This window comes from Saimiri boliviensis, chromosome 14 (genome assembly GCF_048565385.1).
Source record: "Saimiri boliviensis isolate mSaiBol1 chromosome 14, mSaiBol1.pri, whole genome shotgun sequence".
NCBI lineage: Eukaryota > Metazoa > Chordata > Mammalia > Primates > Cebidae > Saimiri > Saimiri boliviensis.
The window spans coordinates 29994520-30016713 of NC_133462.1; the positions used below are offsets into that span (position 1 = coordinate 29994520).

At 53.7% G+C, this 22194-nt stretch overlaps 1 protein-coding gene across 1 annotated transcript in view; it reads left to right on the top strand.

Annotated features, from left to right (window-relative positions):
* UNC13A (unc-13 homolog A) overlaps nt 1-21790 on the top strand; it is a 90637-nt gene extending 68847 nt beyond the window's left edge. Inside the window, exons 37-46 of the mRNA XM_039466980.2 lie at nt 649-687; nt 2001-2030; nt 4078-4134; nt 4536-4616; nt 5060-5207; nt 6395-6451; nt 13186-13278; nt 15381-15540; nt 17052-20147; nt 20190-21790. Coding sequence (XP_039322914.1) covers nt 649-687; nt 2001-2030; nt 4078-4134; nt 4536-4616; nt 5060-5207; nt 6395-6451; nt 13186-13278; nt 15381-15540; nt 17052-17352 — 966 coding nt within the window. The 3' untranslated portion in view covers nt 17353-20147; nt 20190-21790. The remainder of the gene's footprint in view (nt 1-648; nt 688-2000; nt 2031-4077; nt 4135-4535; nt 4617-5059; nt 5208-6394; nt 6452-13185; nt 13279-15380; nt 15541-17051; nt 20148-20189) is intronic.
* The last annotated feature ends 404 nt before the right edge of the window (nt 21791-22194 follow it).

Sequence of the window (22194 nt, forward strand, 5' to 3'; positions counted from 1 at the left end):
ATGCTTTGGTGGCAGCATAGCCAACCACAGGCAATGCACTTGTGGGCAGGGGGATAAAGGAATTTGCATTTAATGACTGCCCATATGCCAGACCTTCTCATAGCCCCTGTTTCAGCTCACCTTCATAACAAGCCTTTGAATGAGGTGGATATTATTGTCCCCATTTTGCAGATGAGGAAAGCTGAGGCTCAGAGAGAAGTCACTTGTTTAAGGTCATATAGTAAATGCCAGAGTCAGGATTCAAATTCAGATCTGTCTGAATATGCAGCCCATTTGCTTTGCTATTAACCCAAGAACCAAGAGTCTCATTGTACAGTAAATGTAAATGGATTATGTTTTGGCAGTGACTTCTCTCCTTTCTTTCTGGCTTTCTCTAGCTCTGTATCTGTATCTCTTTCTCTCTCTTTCTCTCTCTCTCTCTCTGTTTACTGTCTCTGACTCTCACACCATTTAAGAGTCAGTCATTAAAGTACACACACACACACACACACACACACACACACACACACCACAATCCCCATGCAACCCAATCACCAGTCCCCTGTGCAGTGTGGATTCCCCTGTCCCCATGAATATACCTGTGAGCATCCCGGGTTCCCACCCTGCACGACTTGCCAGGTTGATCACCCTGTGACATTGTCTCTGCAGGGGAACCTCTTGAGAAAACATGGCAAGGGATTAGAAAAGGTAATGAGGGCCTCATCTCAGTGAGGCCCTGAGCTCTGGTGTCTGGGCATGTGTGTGCATGTGTGTGAATCTGTGCACCTGAGCAGGAAGGCCAGCTGGGGGTCGTGGGTAGGGATAGCTGTCCTAACCAAGTCCTGAAAAACCAGAAGTCAGAGATGAAGTGATTCTCCAGGGACAGAATGTGCAGTGTGTGTGCAAATGTGAACTAATGTATGTGCACAAACAGCTCCCGTCCTCCCACAGCAGTACCCACAGCCCTGGGCTCAGCTGAAACTCTGTGGCTTCTTGAAAAGCCTACACACTGGATCACCACTCTGGATTGAGACATGTGTTGTTTTTTACATAGATTTTTTGTTGTTGTTGCTGTGCTAATGGATGTTTATTGGTACGGAGATGGGAGCTACAGCAACATGGGAGCTGCAGCAACACGCAGGCAGCTGACTTGCTGTGCACCTGTGCAGATGTTATTGTGCCTGTGCACATATAAATGGAGTCTTACTTTTGTGAATGTGGGACACAAGGGTTGCCTACTCTCTCAGCCAGCCCTTTGGGGGTCACATTCAATGTGCCAGGCACCCTATATGTGTATGTGAATTCCTGTGAGGTCAAGGGTGTATGGCAGGCGTCCCCCAACTTTTTACACAGGGGCCAGTTCACTGTCCCTCAGACTGTTGGAGGGCCGCCACATACTGTGCTCCTCTCACTGACCACCAATGAAAGAGGTGCCCCTTCCTGAAGTGCGGCGGGGGGCTGGATAAATGGCCTCAGGGGGCCGCATGCGGCCCGCAGGCCATAGTTTGGGGACACCTGGTGTATGGCTTTATGTGTGTGATTGTGCACATGCCTGCAAATGTTTAGGAGTGCATGTGTGTAGTTTAGTGTATGAGTTCTTCAGCATTGAGTGAACTTGCAGTATATGTTAGTATGTTCTTTTGTAGAGTCAGGTATGGGGATATAGGGGCAGCCCCTTAGGAACTCGGGGAGGAGAGATTCCTACCCTACCCCTGTTTCATCTCCTCACCTCCCCAGGTACCCCATCCTGGGGCAGGGGCAGGCTGACTGTGGGATGGGGCTGCTTCCAGCCTCCTGGGCACCCAGAGAGTGTGCTCGTAGTCAAGGAGTCTGACCCCAAAGCCCATGCTAGGGAACAAGAGGAGGTGCTAGCTGGGGAGGGACCCACCATTAGACCCAGGACCTGGGGAGGAGCTCCTGGGCTGGGAAGTGGGACTGTGGTTTGAGGGGCCAGAGAAGTCCCACTGAGTATCCTCCCAGCAGCCACCAGAACTCTGACCTCCACCTGATTCTCTCCACAGGGCAGGGTGAAATTGACAAGCCACTCAGACGTAAGACCAGCCTCTCACTGTCTGTCTGGCTCCCACCCCACTCCCTCACCCCACCCCGTGCCCCTTCCACCTCTGTGGTCCGTGCCGTCCGAGGGCGTACTGTGAACCTGTCTGTTGGTCTCTTCTTCCTTTGTCTGTCTGGCTTGCTCGTGGGGGGTGGTGGGTGGGGGGTTGGTGGGTAGGGCAGAGGGTGCCCAAGAAGGCCCCTGAGCCCTTCCAGACTACAGGTGGGTGCAGCAGGGGAAACTGAGGCCCAGTCCACTGGGCTCCTGAGTAACTGTGCCTTGTAAGAACTTTAGGATCACAGATAAGAAATAAGAATAATAGTAACAGCCAAGATGATAATAATAATACTAGTAGGAATGACCACATGACCAGCAGGTAAACTATGAAGATAATTCCAAACGTCCCCACTGCAAATGGGCCCCCTCCCCATCTAGCCTCGCCCGGGACCCCCAGACCATCCCAGGACCCAGTAATACAAGACTCATTACCTCAATACTCAGCCCTACTCTGTCCCCCAAGTTTCTGTGGGTATCTCTGTTAGCCAGGGTGGGAATTGAGGCTCAGACAGCTCAGGGACACGCTTGAGGCCACCCAACAGTGACAGAGGAGGCTAGACACGTGCATGGCTTCCAGGCTGGAACCCTGTCTCCCTTAACATTGCCTTTGACTTTGAGACCAAGTGATAATTAGTGAACACTGAGCAAAGACTTGTTTAGATCAGACTAAGCCACAAAGTGAATCTAATTTTCCCCATCTAGATGGGAAAACTGAGGCTCAGAGAGGTTAAGTGACTCTCCCAGGGCACACAGCAGGGCTGCAATTTGAACCCAGACCCATTTAGATTGTCAAAGCCGTCTTGCTAGTATCTGTTTGGGGGTGGGATGCAGGATGGATATGGAGGTGTTTGTTGTGTAGAGGGAGGATTTTTCCTTTAAAAGGTCAGACTGGCTAGCAATGTGGCTGATGCCTGTAATCCCAGCACTTCAGGAGGCTGAGGTGGAAGGATCAATTGAGCCCAGTAATTCAAGACTAGCCTGGACAACATGGCAAGACTCCATCTCTACGGAAAATATTTCAAAAATATTAAAAAATTAGCTGAGCAGCTGGGCGTGGTGGCTCACACCTGTAATCCCAGCACTTTGGGAGGCTGAGGTGGGCGGATCACCTGAGGTTGGGAGTTCGAGACCAGCCTGACCAAAAGAGAAACCCTGTCTCTACTAAAAATACAAAAATTAGCCGGGCATGGTGGGGCATACCTGTAATCCCAGCTACTTGGGAGACTGAGGCAGGAAAATCGCTTGAACCCGGGAGGCAGAGGTTGTGGTGAGCTGAGGTGGTGCCATTGCATTCCAGCCTGGACAACAAGAGTGGAACTCCATCTAAAAAAAAAAAAAAGAATTAGCTGAACATGGTGGCTCCCACGTGTAGTCCCAGCTACTGGGAAGGCGGGAGGATTTCTTGAGCCCAGGAGTGTGAGGCCACAGTGAGCTATGATCATGTCACTGCACTCCAGCCAGGGCAACAGAGGGAGACCCTGTGTCAAAAAACAAAACAAAACAAAAATCGGACGGAAAGTCCTCCCAGATTACAGGGGAAATTTCCCTGCAGAGGGCATGATGCCTTGAGGAGGAGGAGACGTTTCACCAGAGCCACTTTCTGAAACCCCAGCCCAATCTCCTGTTTTCTCCAAGCTTCCTTTCCCTGAAAAGCCCTGCCCACACCCACAAACACCGCTGTCTGAGGCTCCCCCAATCCACTGCCCCTGGTCCCTGTCTGTTCGTCCCGTTTCACAAGCCTGGGTGGGGCTGACAGAGTGGGTACTATCCCCATGGGACTTGGATTTTCAAGGACAAGCTTACCACATCCTCTTGAGTTCTTCCTGGGGCGTTCCAGACCCCTGCCCCTGGGACACAATTATTGCCCAGCCTCAAGCCTTTGGGCAAGAACCAAGATGGTCTCCTGGGCTGGGGTGTCAGCTGGGTGTTTGGGGACAAGGCGGTAGCGCCCCTGCCCTCACCCAGCTGTCTGTTGTTACCTGCAGGGAACCCAGATGATCTTCAATGCAGCCAAGGAACTGGGCCAGCTGTCCAAACTCAAGGTGAGGAGTGGGGACAGATTATGGGGTGGGGGACTGCCCCCTCATACTCACGTGGCTTCCAGGTTGCCACCATCCTGGGGGAGGGGGTCCCAGGATGACGACATGCATTACAGGCTGCAAGGACAGGAACTCTACTCACTCAAGCACAAGACATTTGCTCCCCGGTGTGTGAGAAAAGTGTGAATAGTTCAGCTTCAGGTACAGCTTGATCAAGAGGGCACGTCATTCACCAAATATTCATTGAGCACCTGCTGTGTGCCAATCACATGCTGGGTGCTGGGATGATGAAAACATTGAGCCCCAGCCCAGCTTGTCCAAGTTTTACAGAGATGAGGCCCATAGACACAGATTCTGAAGGCAGGGCCCACACTACCCATGTGGCCGTCTCCCCATCCATCCAGGACCACATGGTACGAGAAGAAGCCAAGAGCTTGACCCCGAAGCAGTGTGCCGTTGTTGAGTTGGCCCTGGACACCATCAAGGTGAGAGGCCCTACCCCTGCCCATCCCAGGTGGGGGGTGCAGAGGGTGTGGCTGCTGTGGTCATGAACCTAGGTTCGCCTCAGACCCATATTCATTCAATCATTTGTAAATACTCCCTCTGTCCCCCTTCTGTGCCAGAGCTGGGCGGGCTAATGCTGGAGGCTTAAGGAACCCCATCCTCAGCCTTGTAGGGTCAGCCTTGGGGTAGAGGGAAGGACGCGGGCTGAGGGAGCCCAAGGTGGGCAAAGCCAGGACTTCCTGGAAGAGGGCATGTGAGAGGTGGGTTCTGAGGAATGCATAGGAGTTCACTAGTCAAAGCAAAGGAGGAGGTGAAAAAGTAGCAGAGGGAGGGACTGGGAGTGGTAACAGCAGGGCTGCCCAGCCCTAGATGAGTGGATAGAGGATACCACCAGCCTCACCTCTCCCCACCCCATCCTCCACAGCAATATTTCCACGCGGGTGGCGTGGGCCTTAAGAAGACCTTCCTGGAGAAGAGCCCGGACCTGCAATCCTTGCGCTATGCCCTGTCACTGTACACGCAGGCCACCGACCTGCTCATCAAGACCTTCGTGCAGACGCAATCGGCCCAGGGTAAGGGTGCCCAGACCCCACCACCCTCTCCAGCTCTGCAGAGGCGGCCCAACCCAGAGCCTAAGCAGCAGCCATTGGCTCACTCCTCCTGTGATGTCATGGATGGGGCAGAATTGACATCTCTGCACCAAGTCCAGGGACCAATGAGTGATGCAACGTTTGTGGGGGCGGGGCCTCTGACATCACAGGCCGGGAGGCGATTGTCCACTCCTGGGAAAATCTGTAATCTCCTGGGGCCAGACAATGATTGACAGCTCTGGGATGGAATGTCTTTGACATCAAGGACCAGGGTGGGGAACCTATGATGTCGTAGGGCCACAAGGTGATTGTCGTCGCCTGGGAAAATCTGTGGTGTCCCAGGGCCAATGAATGATTGTCAGCTCCTGGGGGACCTTGAGAGTCATGGGTCCAAGGAGTGGTTGACCTCTCTGGGGGTCATCAGGAGTGATTGACAGCTCAGGATGGGCAGGACCTCTGACGTCAAGGGGTCAAGGAATGATTGGCAGGTCCAGGGGTGGGGCTTCTGACATCATGGTCCCAGGGAGTGGTTGAAGTCCCCTGAGCAGGACCTCTGTGATGTCATGGGGCTAAGGAATGATTGACAGCCCCAAGGGAGGGAGGGACGGAGAGGGAGTTCCCATTTCTCAAACTCTCTCTCTCTTTCTCTCTGTCTTTTGCTTCGGTCTCCTGTCCCTCTCTGAGCGCACACACAGGGCAGCTGGGGCTGGATGGAGAGCAGGATTTCCTGGGGACCGCCCTCCCCTTTTCACAATTGGTCCCGACAGACAAGGGAAAGAAGTTTGGCGGCTGACCTCGGGAGGGGGAGGGAGAGTCGCTGTCGCACCCAGCCTGGGGCGAGGGGAGCCTCGAACGGGCCTCTTCTCCCCGGATCCAGCCAGCCCAGTGCCCTCCGTGGACGCTGGGTCTCTGAGCTCAGCTTCCCGTCCAGATCTGGCTGCTTTTAGTGTCCCTGGTGTCCCTGGAGCAGGAGGCTGTGTGTCTGTCTGTCCGTCTGTCTGCAGCTGACGTTTCTCTCTCTCTTGTTTTTCCTCCTTCTCACTCGCTGTCCCCTCTCCGCACCTCCCCTGCCCCCTCCACACACACTCCTCCATCCTCACCTCTCACTGGCTCGTCTCTCCCCGCTCCCCATGCTCCCCCCCTCTCTCCCCCATCCACCCCCCAATTAGTCCATGGTGGAAAAGGTACTAGGTTTACCCTTAGTGAAGACATTTATCCTGAGAAGGGTACGTGCCTCCGCCGCCCGCCCGCCCGCCACCCGCGCCTGGTGCCCGGTGCCTGCGCCCCTCCCGGCCCCGGCTAGTAAAAGGCTCGCCCTTCTGCCTCCAGGGCCTGCAGGGCCCCTGCCCAGGCCTGAGCGGCTTGGAGGGCCCAGGCGGGTGAGGGGGAAGGACGATTTGCTGGTTCCACATGGGGAAGAAAAAGCGATTCCAGTGGGAATCTCAGAATCCATTTCTCCCGAGATGACGTCTTTTTAAAGCCATATCCTGGGACCCCGGGACAGGCACCTGTCAGTTTAAGAGGTGGGCTCAGATCCCAGCTCAGTGACTCCCTGGGTAGGCACCTTGGGCAAGAATCTGTCTCCCTGAGCCTCAGTTTTCTCATCTGTAAAATGGGGACACTCAAGGACCCTATTTCATAGGATTATTGTTATTAATATTATTATTTAGAAACAGGGTCTCCTTCTGTCACCTAGGCTGGAATGAAGTGGTGCAGTCACTGCTTACTGCAGCCTCCACCTCCCATGCTCAAGTGATCCTCCTGCCTCAGCCTCCCGAGCACCTGGGACTACAGGCCTATGCCACCATGCCCAGCTAATTTTTTAATTTTTTTTTTGTTGGGGGGGGGGGTCTCACTTTCTTGCCCAGGCTGATATCTAGTTCCTGGCCTCAAGTGATCCTCCTTTTTGGCCTCCAAAAGTGTTGGGATTACAGCTGTGAGCCACTAGCAGAGGCTGATGAGATTATGTTTAGAATTGGAGGACTTAGGCCGGGCGCGGTGGCTCAAGCCTGTAATCCCAGCACTTTGGGAGGCCGAGGCGGGTGGATCACGAGGTTGAGAGATCGAGACCATCCTGGTCAACATGGTGAAACCCCGTCTCTACTAAAAATACAAAAAATTAGCTGGGCATGGTGGCTCGTGCCTATAATCCCAGCTACTCAGGAGGCTGAGGCAGGAGAATTGCCTGAACCCAGGAGGCGGAGGTTGCGGTGAGCCGAGATCGCGCCATTGCACTCCAGCCTGGGTAACAAGAGCGAAACTCCGTCTCAGAAAAAAAAAAAAAAAAAAAAAAAAAGAATTGGAGGACTTAACATTTAGAGCAATTTCTGGCACAGGATAAGATCTCAGCAATTCCTCACTGTTGTTACTGGTCTTTTCTTTTTTTCTTTTTTTCTTTTTTTTTTTTTTTTTTTGAGATGGAGTTTCTCCCAGGCTGGAGTGCAATGATGCCCTCTCGGCTCACCACAACCAGCCTCCACCTCCCAGGTTCAAGCGATTCTCCTGCCTCAGCCTCCCGAGTAGCTGGGATTACAGGCACGTGCCCCCACACCTGGCTAATTTTGTATTTTTAGTAGAGATGAGGTTTCACTATGTTGGTCAGGCTGGTCTCGAACTCCCAACCTCAGGTGATCCGCCCGCCTCGGCCTCCCAAAGTGCTGGGATTACAGACGCAAACCACCACGCCCGGTGTTATAGTTCTTTTTTTTTATTTTATTTTATTTTATTTTATTTTATTTTATGAGAGGGAGTTTCGCTCTTGTTACCCAGGCTGGAGTGCAATGGCGTGATCTTGGCTCACCGCAACCTCTGCCTCCTGGGTTCAGGCAATTCTCCTGCCTCAGCCTCCTGAGTAGCTGGGATTACAGGCACACGCCACCATGCCTAGCTAATTTTTTGTATTTTTGGTAGAGACGGGGTTTCACCATGTTGACCAGGATGGTCTTGATCTCTTGACCTCGTGATCCACCCGCCTCGGCCTCCCAAAGTGCTGGGATTACAGGCTTGAGCCACCGCGCCCGGCCTATAGTTCTTATTAATATATTTGATGTCATATTTCCACTGTTGAAAACAGTGAACACTTAGCCTCTTAGGCTGATCAAGACCTCATGCCAGGTATTTCTTGAAGAATCTGTGTTGGGTTTTGTTGTTGTTTGAGACAGTCTCGCTCTGTCATCCAGGCTGAAATCTCAGCTCACTGCAACCTCCACCTCCCGGGTTCAAGCGATTCTCCTGCCTCAGCCTCCTGAGTAGCTGGTTATAGGCGAACACCACCATGCCTGGCTAATTTTTGTATTTTTAGTAGAGACGGGGTTTCACCATGTTGGCCAGGCTGGTCTCGAACTCCTGGCCTCAAGTGATCCACCCACCTTGGCCTTGGCCTCCCAAAGTGCTGGGACTACAGGTGTGAACCACTGCGCCCGGCCAGTTTGTTTTTAATTTGAGGCAGGCGCTGCCACTCAGGCCAGAGAGCAATGGCACCATTTCAGCTCACTGCAACTTCCACCTCCCGGGCTCTGTTGCCCGGGTTGGTCTCAAACTCCTGGCCTCACAGCTGGTCTCCTCACTCCTAGGATTACAGGCATGCGCCACCATGCCTGGCTAATTTGTGTATTTTTAGTAGAGAGGGGCTTTCACCATGTTGGTCAGGCTGCTCTCTAACTCCTGACCTCAGATGATCCTCCCACCTTGGCCTCCCAAAGTGCTGGGATTACAGGCATGAGGCCACTCACTCCATGCCTAGCCTTCCTGGGGAATCTGAAAAGGATTTCTCCAATTGCCCCACAAGGGGTCCATCATTCCACAGATGAGATGCTGATAGCAGAAGAGATTCGACCACTTGTCCCAGGAACCTTCCCCTGCAGAGGTCCCGGGACTTGGGGAGTGGGGAGTGGGGTTGGGAGAGACACTGAGAGGCCCAGGAAAGACCCTTCCCCACGGAGCCAGCAAAGCATGGGATGGGGGCACCCAGCATTGCCCCCCTCCCCACTTCTTACTAGCTTTGGCCTTGGTCTGACCCCTCACCTGACCCACCACTGTCCGACTCCCCCCAGCACCCCCGGCACCCAAGTCTGGCCCGGATTGAGCTTGCTGTGAAGCATCGGCCTGGGGGAGGGCAGAGCGGCTGAGCATGTGACTGGTGGAGGTCGGGGTGGAATGGGAGCCTGAGGCATCAAGGAACGGGACCTGGGGTGGGCAGCAAAGACTGGGGCCGCATACCCCAGTACTGGGGTGATGGGAGTCTCCAGGCCCCTGTGCTCCCCGATCATCAGTCACTTCCTGTCCAGCGCGAGGTAACCCAATCAGCCTTTGACCGACCTGACTTCCCCTTCTTCTCCCTGTGCATGGGGTGGTCCAGGAAGGGGGAGCTGCCTGGTGGGGGGTTGGGAGGGGCTGGGGGAGGTGCTGGCGGTCACAGGTCCACAGGCCCCATAGGATGCCCTTTTGAGTCACAGAAGGCAGAACTGGGACAGATTCCTTTAAGCTCCCCCGTCAGTGATCCCCACTGGAACCATAAAGGACACATGTGGTGGCCCCAGACAGAAGCACACTACACCATAATTCAAGCAGACAAGGGACTTGTTGGCTACAGAAGGGAAAAAATCAGGAGTCAAGGCCAGGCACAGTGGCTCGTGCTTGTAATCCCACCACTTTGGGAGGCCAAGGTGGGTGGATCACTTGAGGTCAGGAGTTTGAGACCAGCCTGTCTCACCAGCATGATCAAACCCCATCTCTACTAAAAATACAAAAATTAGCCAGGCGTGTTGGTGGATGCCTGTAATCCCAGCTACTTGGGAGGCTGAAGCAGGAAAATTGGTTGAACCCCGGAGGCAGAGGTTGCAGGGAGCCGAGATCGCACCGCTGCACTCCAGCCTAGGTGACAGAGTGAGATTCTGTCTCAAAAAAAAAAAAAAAAAAAAAAAAAGAATAAAAATTAAAATGAAAGATTATAGATAGAGTTGAATTGACATCTGGAACAGCTGAATCCAGAGTCTCCAAGAACGCCATTGGCCGTTGTTCTCTGCTGAGACCTCCTTGGGGTCTCATTGAGCAAAAATAGCCCAATGCTCACAGCTTAGCACCAGAGGGTGACCTTTTTCACTAAGAGTTACAACCAAAGTCCCAGGTGCAATTCCTATTGGCCCTGCTTGGGTCACATGACCATCTCTGAACCAATTATTGAGGCTATGGGCAGGGAATGCTCTGATTGGCCAGCTGTGGCTCATTGAGCCATCTCTGAAGCTGGGATGGAGCCCATCTTACCTGAGCCACAAGGTCTAAGGTGAGTGTGGGAGCATTTCTTAACAGAAACTTTAGATTCTGGCCGGTCACAGTGGCTCATGCCTGTCATCCCAGCACTTTGGGAGGCCGAGGTGAGCAGATCACCTGAGGTCAGGAGTTTGAGGCCAGCCTGGCCAACTTGGCGAAACCCCATCTCTAATAAAAATATAAAAATTATCCGGCCATGGTGGCACATGCCTGTAGTCCCAGCTACTCGGGAGGCTGAGGCAGGAGAATTTCTTGAACCTGGGAGTTGGAGGTTGCAGTGAGCCGAGATCACACCACTGCCCTCCAGCCTGGGCGACAGAGGGAGACTCCATCTCAAAAAAAAAAAAAAAGAAAAGAAACTTAATCAAGATTCTGCATTAGAAGAGAAATAGGGCTAAGGAAAATAAAAAGATGCCCCTACAAGCTGTCACATCCAAAGGGATGAGGATTCTGGGCCAGGGGATGCAATGAGGTGACCCGTGGGGCTGGGTCAGAGTTAACAAGGGCAGGGATGGGGTGAGTGGGGAGAGGTCATAGTAACCTATTGGAAAGGGCCACTTTTGGAAGGGGTGGTGCAGAATCACAAAACCCACTTTGATTATTTCAGAGCGAGGTGGGAGCCGGGGAAGACTCTGTTTTTGCTTTCTTTTGTTTTGTTTCATGTTTTGAGACAGAGTCTTGCCCTGTCACCCAGGCTGAAGTGCAGTGGCGGGATCATAGCTCACTGCAGCCTCAACCTGCTGGGTTGCAGCGATCCTCCTGCCTCAGCCTCCCAAGTCGATAGGACTACAGGCGCATGCACAGCCACGCCTGGCTAATTTTCTTTCTCTTTCTTTCTTTTTTTCTTTCTTTTTCTTTTTCTTCTTTCTTCCTTTCTTTCCTTTTTTCTTTCTCTTTCTTTCCTTCTTTTTTCTTTTTCTTTCTCTCTCTCTCTTTCTTTTTTGAGACAGGGTCCCTCTCTCTGTCACCCAGGCTGGAGTGCAGTGGTTGCACCTTGGCTCACTGCAACCTCCACCTCCCAGGTTCAAGTGGTTCTCCTGTCTCAGCCTCCCAAGTAGCTGGATTACAGGCGTGCACTACCATGCCCGGCTAATTTTTGTATTTTTACAAATACAAAAATTTTGTGTTTGTAATTTCAAAATTAGAGATGGGCTTTCACCATGTTGGCCAGGCTGGTCTTTAACTCCCGCCCTCAAGTTATCTGCCTACCTCGGCCTCCCCAAATCCTGGGATTACAAGCATGAGCCTCCCAAAGTACTGGGGTTACAGGCATGAGCCATCACTGTCTGGTCCATGAAAGAGTTTTGAGCCAAGGAGAGACATGATCTGACTTTTGAATTTTATTTATTTATTTATTTATTTATTTATTTTTTGAGGCAGGGGCTTGTTCTGTCACCCAGATTGAAGTTCAGTGGTGTGATCTCGTCTCACTGCAGCCTGGACCCTTCTAAGCCCAAACAATCCTCCCACCTCAGCCACCAGAGTAGCTGGGGCTGCAAGCACACACCACCACGGCCACTGCTTTTTGTCTTTTTTGTACAGATGGTGTTTTGCCCCATTGCCCAGGCTAGTCTCAAACTTCAGGGCTCAAGTGAGCCTCCTGCCTCAACTTCCCAAAGTGCTGGGGTGACAGCTGTGAGTCACCGCACCTGGCCGACATCAGCTGACTGAATAGGATTTTTCTGGCTGGTGTGTTGAGAGCAGATGAAAGAGTAGAAGGAGGGAGTCTGGCCAGGAGGCTACTGCAATGGTCCAGGCATGGGATGCTGGGGGCATGCGTAGGATACACGTAAGAGACATGGCTCTGCTGCCCGTGGTGGCTCACGCCTGTAATCCCAGCATTTTGGGAGGCCGAAGCGAGTGGATCATGAGGTCAGGAGATCAAGACCAGCCTGGCCAATATGGTGAAATCCCATCTCTACTAAAAATACAAAAGTTAGCTGGGCGTGGTGGCAGGCGCCTGTAATCTCAGCTACTCAGGAGGCTGAGGCAGGAGAATCACTTGAACCCAGGAGGTGGAGATTGCAGTGAGCCGAGATCGTGCCACTGCACTCCAGCCTGGGCGACAGTGCGAGACTCCGTCTAAAAAAAAAAAAAAGGACGTGGCTCTGCTTCTGGATGTATTTTGTATTTTGAAGGTAGAGCTGGTAGGATTTTCCAGTCTATAGGCAGCTAGGGAGGAAGTGAAGACAAAGAAGAAGAACAGAGGTCAAGACTGAGGTGCAGGGTCAGTCGGAGGACACACAGAGGGGAAAATGACCAAGGGGGTTGGAAGGTGTGGCAACTATGTAGGATGAGAATCTGGAGTCAGTGACACTGTTGCAGCCAAGAGGACAGACTGGCAAAGGAGCCCAGGGTGCCAGACTCTGCCAAGATGTAACAGGAAGACTGAATTTTGACAGTATGGCAATCAATGGAATAAGTGAAAAGGAAAGAATTGCATTAGGCCCAGAGAGGTTAAGAGACAGCCCCAAGATCACACAGCAAGGCAGTAAAAGGCCAGAACCCAGGATTCTTGGCTTTCCAAGAGCGCCTCCCATCCTGGCCGCCCCCACCCCTACCCCAGTGCCTCCCTATCAGGGCTGATGACCTGGTGCCGCCAGCACGGGGTGGGTGGGAGGCCATCGAGGTCCCTCCTGGTGGGTGGGGAAGAACAGAGCTCATGCCAACCATCCTCCCCTACCCTGCCCAGGCACGGGTGTAGAAGACGCTGTGGGTGAAGTCTCCGTCCATGTTGAGCTGTTCACTCATCCGGGAACTGGAGAACACAAGGTCACAGTGAAAGGTGAGTGGTCTGAGGTGGGAGGGACTCCCTAGGCTCTAAAACAGGAACCAACCTTAAACTGGCTTCAGCAACACCCTTTGTTGTTGTTGTTGTTGTTGTTGTTGTTGTTGTTTAATGGTCCGTGAAACAAAAATGTCCAGAGGTGAACACCTTCAGGCATGGCTGGATCCAGCAGGGTAAACAGTGTTCTAAGACTGAATCCTACTTTCTCCGTCTCTCAGCCTTGGTTTCCTTTTCATGGCTTTTGCTGACTAGAACACAGATTGGGCTGTGTTCAACATGGCTTAAATAAGATAGAATTAGGTCAGGCACAGTGACCAAGAGCTGTAATCCCAACACTGTGGAAGGCTGAGCCTGGCGTATCACTAGAGGCCAGGAGTTCAAGACCAGCCTGGCCAACACGATGAAACCATCTCTACTAAAAAATACAAAAATTGGCCGGGCGCGGTGGCTCAAGCCTGTAATCCCAGCACTTTGGGATTACAGGCCGAGGCGGGTCGATCACGAGGTCAAGAGATCGAGACCATCCTGGTCAACATGGTGAAACCTCGTCTCTACTAAAAATACAAAACATTAGCTGGGCATGGTGGCACGTGCCTGTAATCCCAGCTACTCAGAAGGCTGAGGCAGGAGAATTGCCCGAACCCGGGAGGCGGAGGTTGCGGTGAGCCGAGATCGCGCCATTGCACTCCAGCCTGGGTAACAAGAGCAAAACTCCGTCTCAAAAAAAAAAAAACAAAAAAACAAAAAAACAAAAAAACAAAAATTAACCAAGTGTGGTGGTGTTTCACCAACATGGTGAAACCATGTCTCTACTAAAAATTCAAATATTAGGGGGGCCATGTGTGGTGGCTCACACCTGTAATCCCAGCACTTTGGAAGGCCAAAGTGGGCAGATCAAGAGGTCAGGAGTTCAAGACCAGCCTGGACAACACGATGAAACCCATCTCTACTAAAAAATACAAAAATTAACCAAGTGTGGTGGTGTGCACCTGTAGTCCCAGCTACTCGGGAGGCTGAGGCAGGAGAATCTCTTGAACCCGGGATGTGGAGGTTGCAGTGAGCCAACATCGAGCCACTGCACTCCAGCCTGGGTGACAGAGTGAGACTCTGACTCCAAAAAAAAATTCTAAAATTAGCTGGGTGCAGTGGCGTGTACCTGTAGGTCCAGCTGTTCAAGGAAGCTGAGGTGGGAAGACCGCTTGAACCCGGGAGGCGGAGGTTGGCAGTGAGCCGAGAACCCGCCACTGCGCTCCAGCCTGAGTGACAGAGCGAGACTCCATGTAAACAAATAAAAATAAAGTGATAGAACTGGGTTTTCTCTGGGGTGACTGACTCGAGCAGCCAGCCTCGAGCTGAGACGGAGGCTTCGCAGTGTTGGGGATCTGTCTTGCTGCGATCTTCCGTTGCATTTTCATCCCTGACGTGTTTTTGTTGTTTGTTTTAGAGGTGAGAGTATCTGTCACCCAGGCTGGAGTGCAGTGGCGTGATCTTGGCTCACTGCAACCTCCGCCTCCTGGGATTCTCCTGCCTCAGCCTCCTGAGTATCTGGGACTACAGGCACATGCCACCATGCCTGGCTAATTTTTTTGTATTTTTAGTAGAGATGGGATTTCATAACCGGGATGGTCTAGATCTCCTGACCTCGTGATCCACCCGCTTCGGCCTCCCAAAGTGCTGGGATTACAGGCGTGAGCCACGGAGCCGGGTCTTTAATTTTTTTTTTTTTTTTTTTTTTTTTTTTTTTTAGACAGGATCTCGCTTTGTCACCCAGACTGGAGTGCAGTGGTACAATCTCGGCTCACTGAAACCTCTGCCTCCCAGGCTCAAGCAATGCTCCTGCCTTAGCCCCACAAGTAGCTGGGACTGTAGGCACGTGCCGCCCAGCTAATTTTTGTATTTTTAATAGACACAGGGTTTTACCATGTTGCCCAGGCTGGTCTCAAACTCCTGGACTCAAGTGATCCACCGGCTTTGGCCTCCCGAAGTTCTGGGATTACAAGCGTGAGCCACCACGCCCGACCTTAGACAGATTTTGAGAACCATCTACTTTTTCCTACTGGGAGAACCTGACCTGCCTCACCCTCTACTTCCCCCCACAGTGGTGGCTGCCAATGACCTCAAGTGGCAGACTTCTGGCATCTTCCGGCCGTTCATCGAGGTCAACATCATTGGGCCCCAGCTCAGCGACAAGAAACGAAAGTTTGCCACCAAATCCAAGAACAATAGCTGGGCTCCCAAGTACAATGAGAGCTTCCAGTTGTGAGTTTGGGATGCTTTGAAGAGCATGGGGGGAAGGGAGGGGGCATCCCCCAGGTGAACCCCAAGGCCAGGTAGGCAGGAGGGATCTGGGATCTGGGCCCGGGAATGGGAGGGGCCACATTCTAGGTGGGGGTGCTGGAAAGGGAGACATTTTAGTAGTGCAGGAGTGACATCAGGGAGGGGACACGCGGATGGAGGTCACCTTCGGGGCAGGCAGATCCCAGGAGAGGCAGTGAGCGGAGTGGGATAATTTCGTGATGAAGGCTTGCAGAGGGGAGGGGAAGTGGGCAGGAAGGGCGTGGTGGGCGGGGCCATTGCTGGGGCTGGAGACTGGTGAAGGGTCGAGGGTGGCAGTGGTGAAGCTTATGAGTCCGGGGCTGAGGGACCTGGGGACAGGACTGAGGATGCTTGGGGGTGGGGACCCCTGGAGTCCACGTGGAGCCTTGTCAGGACCATTGGGGCAGCCCATCAGAGGGAGTCGGCTCTGAGAACAAGAGTGGAGTGTGGATGGATTCCACGCATCGGGGTGGGGGTCACGTGGGGTGGAGGTGGAGTCACATTGGATGGAGGTTCTCAGAGTTGGGAGTGCACCTAGGCTCTGGGTATCAGGACAGGGTCTAGAGCAGGGGTCCCCAAACTTTTTACACAGGGGGCCAGTTCACTGTCCCTCAGACCGTTGGAGGGCCAGACTATGCAAGGTGTGACGCCCTTCACAGCCAGCGCTCTTGGTCAGAAGGGTTTGGGACGATTGGCTCCCTTAGGGAGGAGAAGCCTGGTCTAGTGGGAGGTCAGATGTCAGCCAGAGTGGGTCGGAGTACTTCAGAGATCGAGGTGTGCAACCTGGGAGGGGGACAAGAGGGAGCATCTGGGAATGGCCCTGCAGGAGGGCTCTTGTGAGTCACTGGACTGCTTAGGGGCAGGAGCACAGGTGAGGGGCTGGCAGGAGGCAGTGTCACCCATAGTGAGGCACCAGGGCAGGCTCGTGTCTGGAGGGCATCTTGGGAGTAAGAGGGGTGGGCTGGGGGGCTGGGGGAAGGGCCACGTCGGGGTTCTAGAGGAGGGCCTGGTTAAAGAGCTTCTGGGTGGAACATTAGGGGCGGGGCCGTGCGGGCAGCAGTTCCGCCGGAAGAGGGCGCAGGTGCAGGTATCTCAGGTTGGGAGCATGGGCTTGCGGGGCGGTGTTTGAGGAAAGGGTTATTTAGAGGGGCGGGAGCTTGGATGGAAAACTACGAGGTCATTTGTCGGTGGGTGCAAAGGGAACAGACAGGTGTGGGCGTGGCCCAGCTCGGGGTCAGCTGCTGTGGGCGTGGCCAAGCACTGGGTTGTAGGGCAAGTCACGGGGCATGGGCGGGGCGAGTGTATCGTGTATCGTGGGGTGGTGATAGGTGTGGGTATCCCGGTGTGGCCCTCCCCGGCGTGGGCGTGGACCGCAAACGCAGTGGGGGCGAGGCCGTGGGGCGGGGCGTCCCGGGGGGCGGGGCATGTCTCACGCTCCGCCCCGCTCCCCGCAGCACGCTGAGCGCCGACGCGAGCCCCGAGTGCTACGAGCTGCAGGTGTGCGTCAAGGACTACTGCTTCGCGCGCGAGGACCGCACGGTGGGGCTGGCCGTGCTGCAGCTGCGGGAGCTGGCCCAGCGCGGGACCGCCGCCTGCTGGCTGCCGCTCGGCCGCCGCATCCACATGGACGACACGGGCCTCACGGTGCTGCGCATCCTCTCGCAGCGCAGCAACGACGAGGTGGCCAAGGAGTTCGTGAAGCTCAAGTCCGACACGCGCTCCGCCGAGGAGGGCGGTGCCGCGCCTGCGCCTTAGCGCCGGGCGCGCAGCCGAGCGGCACTGCGCCTGCGCGGAGGGCGGGGAGGGGCGGGCTTTGTGCCTCAGCAGGACCGCCCTCGGGGCGGGGCTCGGGGGCTCCGCCCCGAGGGAGGGCTGCGCCTGCGTCCCTGTTACAGCTCTCCCTTTGCGGGAATTAGGAATGAAGGATGCCCGGCCCTCTCGGGAAGCCACGCCCAAGGGTGCGACGAAGGAAGAAGCCACATCTCCAACTTGAGGCCACGCCCCCAGCATTTAGGGGGCATTTTGAGCTGGGATGGGGGAAGCCTCGTCCCTACGGAGGAGGCCACATCCCGGGGCTCTGGTACCAGGAGGCACCGTCTCCTGTCCCCTGGAAAAGCCATAAGACGGGTCCCAGAAACCTGGGACTCCAGACCAATTGCCAAGTATGAAAATCTCAGCTCACTCAAGGGGGAGCCCTGGGCAAGGGTTAGGGCTCCCCGGAGCGCCCCTGGAGGTGGCCTGGGGGCTGGAGGGACCAGGATGGTGGTTGGAGGGACCGGGAATACCGTAGTCCCTTTTAGTTGTTTGTGCAAAAAACAAATGGGGGGAGGGGGGAGGATGGGATTTTAAAAGCACATGCGCCCTTGGGCGCCCAAACCCTGGGGGCCGAGGGACGGCTCTGGGGCACCCACGTTGCCCCTACTTCCCTCTGGGAGTCAGCCTCCTCTTCTTCCCCCACGTTGCCCCTACTTCCCTCTGGGAGTCAGCCTCCTCTTCTTCCCCAACAAACCCAGTCCTCATATCATAGAGTTCAACACACCCGTTTGACAGATGGCGAAACTGAGGCTCAAAGAGCTGCTTGAGACTCGGCTGAGGTTCCCAGTGCCATACCCTCTATCCCCTCCCTTAGGCCTGTGTGCCCCATGGAAGGGTGGGCTGAGGTCGGGATGACCTGACACAGCTCCCTATTGCTGCTAATTCCCCCTTGGGGGCCTCCTCCAAGGGGTGGGAGTTCCAGGCCAAGACCTCTACTTCACGTTTCCTTCTCTGGCTGCCAAGCAAAACCCCTGCCCTCAACCCTTTCTCCTGGGACTCCATAGGGGATGCCATGAGGGCTCTTGACCTCCCACCACAAAAGAGAGAATTTGCGAGCTCTGGTCCCAGGTTTCTCCACCCCTTCTTCCTTTCCCGGAATTCTCTAGACAGGAAAGAACAGGAGACCAGAAACTCTAGGGGTGTGTGTGCCTGAGAGAGAGAGAGAGAGAGAGAAAACACAAACACACTCAGAGCTGAGTCTCTAAGATCCTATTCATTCATTCAAACACCCAAGCCACAGGATATATACTCTGGTGGCCCTCTTACCTGCTGGAAGCTCCTTCTCCAATGAGCAAAGTCGTGGTGACTTGGCTGGAGTTACTGCGTGCTTACGGGACCTTTAGAGAAAGTTCAGCATGAACTAAGTTTGCTCTGCTTTTCTACCTGTGTGGATGGCATTCCTTTTTCTGCTGGATTGGGAAGCGCAAGACTTTGCTGTGCTAGGGAGAAATGAAAGTGGGGTGAGATGAGTAGCTGGGTTCCTGGAGGATGGAAGATCAGATGGGGAGGCTTTCCGAGGTGAAGAATGAGAGGGAACCACTTACTTGAGAGAGAAAAGCTCCAGGCAGGGAAACGGCACATGCAAAGGCCAGGAGATGAGAACTGCTGAAACAAGAAGGGTGGCATGGCTGGAGCTGAGCCAGCAAGGAGGATCCTGGGGAGCCTGGGGGCCGAGGAGATCTGCAGAGGCATCAGAGCAGGCAGGGTCTCGTCCGCTGTCCTGAGGAGTGTCACTTTTATTCTAAGACAGCTGGGGAGAGATTGTATTCCAGCATGCAAAAGCTGTTCTGTGAAGACTAAAACCAGTGAAGAGGGGTGGAGATGCTGAAATTGATTCTTGGAAAGATGCCGAAGGCTGTATTTAAAGAAAAGACACCTGTAATCCCAGCTCTTTGGGAGGCCGAGGCTGGCAGATCCTTTAGGGTCAGGAGTTCAAGACCAGTCTGGCCAACATGGTGAAACCCTGTCTTTACTAAAAATACAAAAATTAGCCGGTCACGATGGTGTGTCCCAGCTACTCAGGAGACTGAGGCAGGAGACTTGCTTGAACACTGAAGGCGGAGGTTACAGTGAAATGAGATCACGCTACTGTGCTCTAGCCTGGGCAACCAGCAACCAATACTCCATCTGTCCCCTCCCCGATCAAAAAAAAATTTAAAAATCTGCCCTTAGATGAGCTCCAGGGCTGTGGGGCACAGTTGTCCAGTTGTATAGTGCCCAGCTGTTTGGCATCTCTAAGAAGGCCACATGCAAATCCTAAACATTGAGTGTTGTATGTTTATGATGATGGTTTACCGACATAGGAAGGGCAACTGTCTGGAAGAAGGGGCATCACTTTCTAATTTGCTTCAAGGGACAGCGTGTCCCCTAAATTCAGACAGGTGCAGGTAACTAGAGGTTCTGAACCAAAGGTTAAAATGCAAATCCTCATGCAGGATTGGGAAGCTGGAGCCAGGAATAAGGGAGTGTCTGTTAATGGACTGAGGCGCCGATGTGAGTTTCGGACCATGCCGTGGCTGAGTGTGGGGAGAGGATGGATGATTCAGGGTTGTAACCAGTAGACTCCAAAGGGGAAGAAGTGATCTGTGACCTGGGGTGAGGGTGATCTGGAAGATTTTGGATGGCTGGAAAGAAATGGGGAAATTGAGGTGCTTGAGAGAGCCAAAATGTTTCCCAAAGGATTCCTTAGGAGTCTTTCTGGTCATGATCTTGGGTGGGTGGGTGGGTGGGTGTGTGTGTGTGTGTGTGTGTGTGTGTGTGTGTGTGTGTGGGTTTAGGCTCCCCAGCAATGGCCCAGATGTGTGAAGGGAAATATGCTTTAGGTTGGTGAACGCATTTTCCTGACTCCCAGGCTAGAACTGTTTTTGCAATTTCCTCCCTCTTTTCTTTCCCCCAGAGAACTCCTACTCATCCTTCAAAACCCATTACAAAAACCTCTCTTGAAGGAAAATCTCCCTCTTTCTCCTCAGGACTTTCCCAGCCTCCATCCCTCCTCCAGTCCGGCCTGATGCCATGGGACTGGGGGTGTCTCTGTTGAGCTGTTTCTCCCAGACGGGGGTTTGAAGGCCTCTCAGGAACCCCAACTTTACCTAGAACAGGCTGAGCCCAAGGGGGTGCCAGGGAGGATGTGCCTAGTGGAATTACGTGTTGGGACGAGGTCGTGTGAATACACGTCCACATGCACGTCTGTCCATGTCCGTACCAACCTTCCCCTTCCACACACACCTGGGCACTTAGGAGGTGTCTGAGCCAGACCAAGGCCAACACATGGGACAGAGAGTGGACACGGCTGAGACACGGACAGAGAAAACACAAAGAGTCCAGGGGGCTGAAAACCTTTTGAAATCAGGAAGTTCCTGTCTTGGCAGAACAAAGCTCAGAGAGGAGCAGGGCTTTCGACAAAGCCACCCAGCAAGTGGAGGCAGGGCCCGGCCTTGGACGACACCTCCAGGGTTCTGAACCCTGGACCCGGCTTCATGCAAGGAGGTGGCCCCAGATTTCCATGAATCAGGGAAAGGCCACAGAAGTTGGCCTGTGGCAGGGTGGAGGTTAAAGGGGTGACACTGAGTGATGCCTCAGAGTCAAAGTCCCCTGACCAAGAGCAATGAAGTAGAAAACAGAGACAGAAGGCCGGGCGCTGTGGCTCACACTTGTAATCCCAGCATTTCGGGGGGCTGAGGTGGGCGGATCACCTGGGGTCGGGAGTTCAAGACCAGCCTGACCAACATGGAGAAACCCCGTCTCTACTAAAAATATAAAATTAAATTAGCTGGGCATGGTGGCGTGTGCCTGTAACCCCAGCTACTCGGGAGGCTGAGGCAGGAGAATCGCTTGAACCCAGGAGGCGGAGGTTGCAATGAGCCAAGATTGAGCCACTGCAGTCCAGCCTGCGTGGCAAGAGTGAAACTCCGTCTCAAAAAAAAAAAAAAAAAAAGCAAGAAAGAAAAGAAAACAGAGAGTGAGATCCCTGATGAGGATGGAGAGAGACAGAGATGGAGAGACACACGGAGGTGGAGAGAGACACAGAGATGGAGAAATACAGAGAAAGAACTGCTGAGACCAGAGCAGGCTCTTGGGGGAAGTAAAGAGAGTGTCCCGGCAGGGCGCAGTGGCTCAAGCCTGTAATCCCAGCACTTTGGGAGGCCGAGGCGGGTGGATCACGAGGTCGAGAGATCGAGACCATCCCGGTCAACATAGTGAAACCCCATCTCTACTAAAAATACAAAAAATTACCTGGGCATGGTGGCACGTCTCTGTAATCCCAGCTACTCGGGAGGCTGAGGCAGGAGAATTGCCTGAACCCAGGAGGCGGAGGTTGCGGTGAGCCGAGATCGCGCCATTGCACTCCAGCCTGGGTAACAAGAGCGAAACTGTCACACACACACACAAAAAAAAAGTGAGTCCCGGAGAAAGAAGGATCTGTTCCGTCTCACCAATCTGCCCTCGAATGATTTGCATAAAATGAGGAGGTGCCTGTCCATGCCCCTAATTCCCCTCTCAGGCCCCAGAGCCTGAAACCTCACCATGCCCCCATCAGAGATGCAAAAAACTAAACACCCAACTAGAAATCCTTGGGACCTCTCGGCTGGGATCTCAGAGCCTTTCTGTCCCCCACCCCTACCCCCGTGTGCTGTCGATTTTGCAGATGGGGACAGCCTGGGGCCTCCCGGAACCCTGCCACCCTGGGGAAGCTGGGGGGAGGGCCTCCATCCTGGATCACAACCCCGTCTGCTCCTCCAAATCCTTTCCTAAGAATCGTTGAGGACCAAAGTTGTCTTTGCT